The following is a 5,083-nucleotide window of genomic DNA, read 5'->3' as shown; positions in this document are numbered from 1 at the left end:
CTATAGAGATAGCACTGGTCGTTAGAGGCTGATTGCCCCGCGTTAGGGGAAAAACATCGTACAGCGTTGTGCTGCTGTCAGTAATTCCTGCGTGTTGCATGCTTGCTGTGCTGTAAAGCGTCTGCTGTATTTTCTCCTAAAGGAGGGAGCTGCTTTTCCCAGAGATGGAAAAGGGAACAACAGAGAACCTTATAGGGGGCTCTACTGAGTGGCTATGCCCCCCCACTCTGCTATATGCCATAAAGTAAGGACTCTAATCAGTCTGCATTAGAGGCATTGTACCAGAACCCTGCAGGAAGACTTCCTCCTGCTTCACTGCAAGACTGAGAACGTAGAAGATGTCAGAAAGCGTCAGACTCCCAGGAGAAGTTCTCGCTCCACGTTCTGCTCCCCCCCCCCAAAAAAAAAGTAAAGCGTCACTGAAATGAGGGAGGAAAAGTGTTGAGCCAGGATTCATGCTGATTGCTGTTATTCATATGCAGTACGGTAACCATGGAGACGTGAGGCTTTGTTACAGTAAATGTGCTGCATGAAGGTTCATCTAATCTTTACATGCTCTCTGGGGCCATCTAGTGGTGAGAACCTAAAATTCTGCCTCATTCCAAGAAGTTCAAATCAATCCTCTGGACTTTGTTTCCAAGTCTGAAGACATTTCTCTTCCATCCAGGAAGCTTTTTCAATTCAGAATGTCTGGATTAGTGTTGAGTTCCAGGCTTCATACAGCATGTTGGTTTAGAAAACATGCAGATTGAAAGTGGAAATCCAGCTCCAGCCCTTAATAATGGGAGTCTTTAAGGTCGTTATTGGCCTGAAATACCAGATACTGGTCCATTCCTCTGAAAAGGCAGTCGTTAAGGGTCACAGTTGAGCTGGCTGACCTGGACAGGTATTCTGTTCCCCTGAATAGCGATGGGGGTTGAGTTGGTATAAGGAAGGAACACTGATCTCTATTCATTCACTGTTTTGCTGATAGCCTGAAACAAAGTGAAGCCACCGGCCGCCATATTGGTACTCCCCACTCCCATGGAGCCGCGCAGTAAAATGCCTCCCTGCAGCATTTTGGCTGCAGAAACCAACAGTTTTCTGTCTGCAGGAAGACGTTCCAGATAATTTCCCAGTCAGTGGATGAACTAAGCAATAAATCCATCTATAGCCAATGGATCCTATAGTTTAGTCTGCAGACTAACATTAGTCTGGCTATCTCAGACTAACTGGAAGACATTGACTGAGTTAGACACTGACATTGGGTCTAAGGTTAGAAAATAGAAAGTAGAGGAAATAGAAAGTCATTCACTGAAATGTTAATGTATTAACTCTTTATTAGGTGGATGATGCTGTAGTTTTTATAGAGTTTGTTGTATTTCTCATTTGAAAAAGTCATTAAATATATTACAGGTTATACTGATGGAGAAAAGCAACTGAAACATTTCTAAAGGCTGATGCAGATCTGGAATCATTCATGCACAATCTGCAAACAGGAAAATACTAAAGCATTAACAGACATGAACATTCAGTCTATATGTTACATCTTAAAATTCAAAAATGTAATTACCATAAAAGTGTAATAAATCCATGTATGTTACATGAACATCAATTTAGGTCTTATGGCTCATCTGTATTATTCTGCTCCGTTAACACATTAATTTAATTGTAATGGTTTGTATAATATGTTATATTACATGATTTATAGACTTCGTCATAATGACTCTGCAATGTGATGGGCCTATTTATTTATTCTAAGTTAAAGTTAATCTACTGCTGCTATGAAACAGCCAGTCTGTGTCGAAGTGATGAATTTATCTTTATTTTAAAAGTCTTAAGCCGCCTGTGTAATATTGAGGCTGGCCTATCTGTCCACTCTGCTCTCCTGCTCAGCTTCACCTCACCTGCAATCAGCCCTTAACTGGTTTCACCTGTTTATAAGCCCCGTTCAGATCAGCTACCTGTGCCAGATCGTGTTGAACCTACCGGTGAGAACCTTCCAGCCATCGCTTTGCAAACCTTTCTGTTACCGAGCCTGTCCCTGTTCTGCCTGCCTGGAACCCTGATTGGATCCGTCTCTGGATTTTGGGCTCTGTTTACGGACCTGGACCTTCCCTCCTGGATCTCCCTGTCTGTACTGGATCTGCTGAACCTGGACCCCTCTGCGTCTCTGGAAAGCCCCACTGGAAACCTCTGTCAAAGCTGTCTACGGGCCCCAGCAAACCCTGTCTGCTTCCAGACTCAGTTCACTGCCTCTAACCGGCTCTTCATGCTCCGGACCTCGGGAGTCAGGCTCCCCTTCGGGTGCAGCAGCTTGTCCTGAACGTTTAATGCTTCCTCCGTTCATTTCTCAAAGCCTGTAAAAGTCACTGACCTGTCTTGGTTGTATCTTGGGTCCGATTCCCGTACATTACACCCTGAACACGACAAACATCATCGTCGTTCGATGCTGTAGCGCACCGATTGTTTACATTGTGACCGGTCTAACTAGGGAGTACCAACATGGCAGCCGGTGGCTTCACTTCAACGACCAGCAATCCAGGGAATAAATAGAGATCAGTATGAAACAGTCAACTCTATCGCTGCATTGTAGTTTTGAGTCCCCCCCCTCTGTTTAAGGTTGGTCCCCCTGGATGGAAGGCAAAACGTCTTCAAGTTTAGTCCAGTGGATTGTTTAATTTTATGGACTGACTATGACCTGGATGACAGAGAGTGTAACCAGGGTTTCCACTCACTGACCATAAACAGAAGCTTCCTGCTGTGGGTCTAATAGAAACTCTCAGCAGAGCCTCACATCCTGAGATGAGCCTAAAGGTCGGTTCTCTTTTTTATGGCTGTTTTTATTTAGCAGGAATCTCTGCTCAGGTAAAACGTCTCTGATAAGCCAAACATCCAGAGGACAAATCATTTAAAGACATTTCAGCTCCATCTTTATAACCTGCTGCTTATTTCACTTCTCTGCACATTAAGAAAAAACCCAGATGACCAAACTGCTGTTTATTCCTCCCTGAAGACAGACGGACAAACAGAGCTGATGCTGAGCTGCAGCTCCATGCACTGGGTTTTATTTCAGGGTGTTGCAGGAAAAGAGGCTCAGTATCAGATTAAATTAATTATTCCCTTGGTCAGGGGGGGATTTACCCTTAAGAAATAATAGGCAGTTTCCGAGGGCCCCAAGTTCCTGGGTCGGTTAATACAACTACTCCTTGTTTGTGCACATTATGTTTTTGATAAAATCCTTTCTCTAAAATGCCATCAAAATGCTGGTAATATTAAGTGTGTCTCATTTAAAATAAAACAAAACTGAATCATCTTTTTTCAAGTGAATTTTATATAAATATCTTATTTTAATTTTTTTTTGTGATCAATTTTTCATTGTTTTTTCATATTTTGTACATTAGAGGAACAAGTGCACCAACCACAAGTAGTCAAAATTTTGTAAAGTGTATACAAATTTGTGTCATCAATAATAGAACACCCTTCCTCCCCACCCAGTGATAAATATCTTATTTAAAGAGTAAAAATGTTTATTCCATTAGCAGACCATCTCATCTCCCTTAATTTAAGAAATGTTTACTTATTTCTAGATTGTTTTTCCAGTGTTAAAACTTCTCTATGTGTAGAATCTGTAGTCTGTTTTATGTCTTCTCCATTCAGAGGGGCCCCTGCCGGTCTTTGCCTAGGGCCCCAAATATCCTAAATCCACCCCTGCTGTTGGTCGCTGAGCTTAAATCTGATCAAATGTTGATGATATGAACAGAAATCACTGAGCTCCTGTTGATCCACTTTAGGAAAATGTTTTTTAAAAAGAAGTTTTAATGAGTAAAAAACACAATAACCTAAAAATCAGCAGCTTTGGGTTGAAGCCGCTGCGGCGGCAGGTCAGCAGGCAGTGTCAGCAGATCGTCCACCTCCTCCTGCAGAGCTGCAGCCTTCTCATTCAGCAGCATCTGGAGGACAGACAGACAGACGTCAGGTCCGGACAGCAGGCTGCTTCTGATCTGGTGGGGGGGGCTTACCTTGGCGGAGGCCACCATCAGGAGCGCCTGCTTCTTGTACAGGTTCTGGATTGTTCTGCAGAGGACGGCCGGGTCAGCGTTAGCCAGGTGGCTCAGCGTCTTGTAGCCGGCGGCGTACAGCTGCTTTGCTCTGAACTGCACAGAAGGAGAACCATGAGGAGGCGGGAACAGAGCGTACCTGAGGAGCACAGGAGCCAGCAGCAGCACCTGACCTCCAGAACCCCGGCCACCTCCATCAGGGGGATGAGCTCGGCCGTCACGCAGTAGCTCAGACGCCGGGTCAGCTCGGTCAGCAGCGCTTTGAACGGCCACAGCTCCTCCAGCTCCTGCAGGAGGTCACAGCAGAGCTTAGCGGCTTAAAGGGACGGCGCGCTGATTTACAGCAACCAAACGAACCTCAGTGAAGTGCAGGACGCAGGAGCAGAAGGCGGAGGCGGAGCTGAGGAGGGTCTGCACGAAGCCTCGGCTCAGCTGGAAGCGCTCGGCCACGCTCCACACGTTGGTCTCCTTCAGCAGGGAGAACAGGACCAGAGCCAGGTACATCCGCTTCACCGCCACCAGGTCCGGGTTCTGAAACCGTCCACATCTATTAACCGCCATGCATGTTAGGAGGAGCATGCTGAAACACACGGTCCTACAGGAACAGAACCCCGCCCACAGAACCACCCAGAACATAAAACTACAGCTTCGTTTACGGTTACAGAAATCCTTCCAAAAGTATTCACACCCCCCCACAGCTCTGTGCATCAGGGCAGTGCTGGAGCGGGGCTGGATACTGCAGAGCAGACACGGAAAATAATCCACATTAATCAGGAGACTATCAATGATTTTTGCTTCCAAAAAAGTTCAAATCAACCCACAGGACTTTGTTTCCCATCTGCTGGAGGTTTGATGCAATCAGCTGGTTTTCCTTAGATAGAAAACTCAATTTAACTGGATGATCTGGTTAAATTGTCTCTGTAAAGTGACCTGAGATGACATGATGTGAATTGGTGCTACAGAAATAAACTGAACAGAATCGAAGAGGGAAGATTTGCCGTCGAACTTCTGGCCAGAGAAAAACCAGTAGGTGGCAGTAGTGT

The 5,083-nt window shown here is 45.2% G+C and overlaps 1 protein-coding gene across 1 annotated transcript in view; it reads right to left on the bottom strand.

The window, feature by feature from the left end:
* Positions 1 to 3,631: 3,631 nt before the first annotated feature.
* The window catches only part of helq (helicase, POLQ-like), a 13,082-nt gene continuing 11,630 nt past the window's right edge, over positions 3,632 to 5,083 (bottom strand). Inside the window, exons 14-17 of the mRNA XM_015393026.1 lie at positions 4,398 to 4,571; positions 4,214 to 4,327; positions 4,002 to 4,136; positions 3,632 to 3,932 (exon numbers count right to left, since the gene is read on the bottom strand). Coding sequence (XP_015248512.1) covers positions 3,822 to 3,932; positions 4,002 to 4,136; positions 4,214 to 4,327; positions 4,398 to 4,571 — 534 coding nt within the window. The 3' untranslated portion in view covers positions 3,632 to 3,821. The remainder of the gene's footprint in view (positions 3,933 to 4,001; positions 4,137 to 4,213; positions 4,328 to 4,397; positions 4,572 to 5,083) is intronic.

Source organism: Cyprinodon variegatus, unplaced genomic scaffold (assembly GCF_000732505.1).
Source record: "Cyprinodon variegatus isolate N-32 unplaced genomic scaffold, C_variegatus-1.0 Scaffold621, whole genome shotgun sequence".
Lineage (NCBI taxonomy): Eukaryota > Metazoa > Chordata > Actinopteri > Cyprinodontiformes > Cyprinodontidae > Cyprinodon > Cyprinodon variegatus.
Note: the sequence above shows the minus strand (reverse complement) of the source record. Positions and strands in the feature narration are given on the sequence as shown.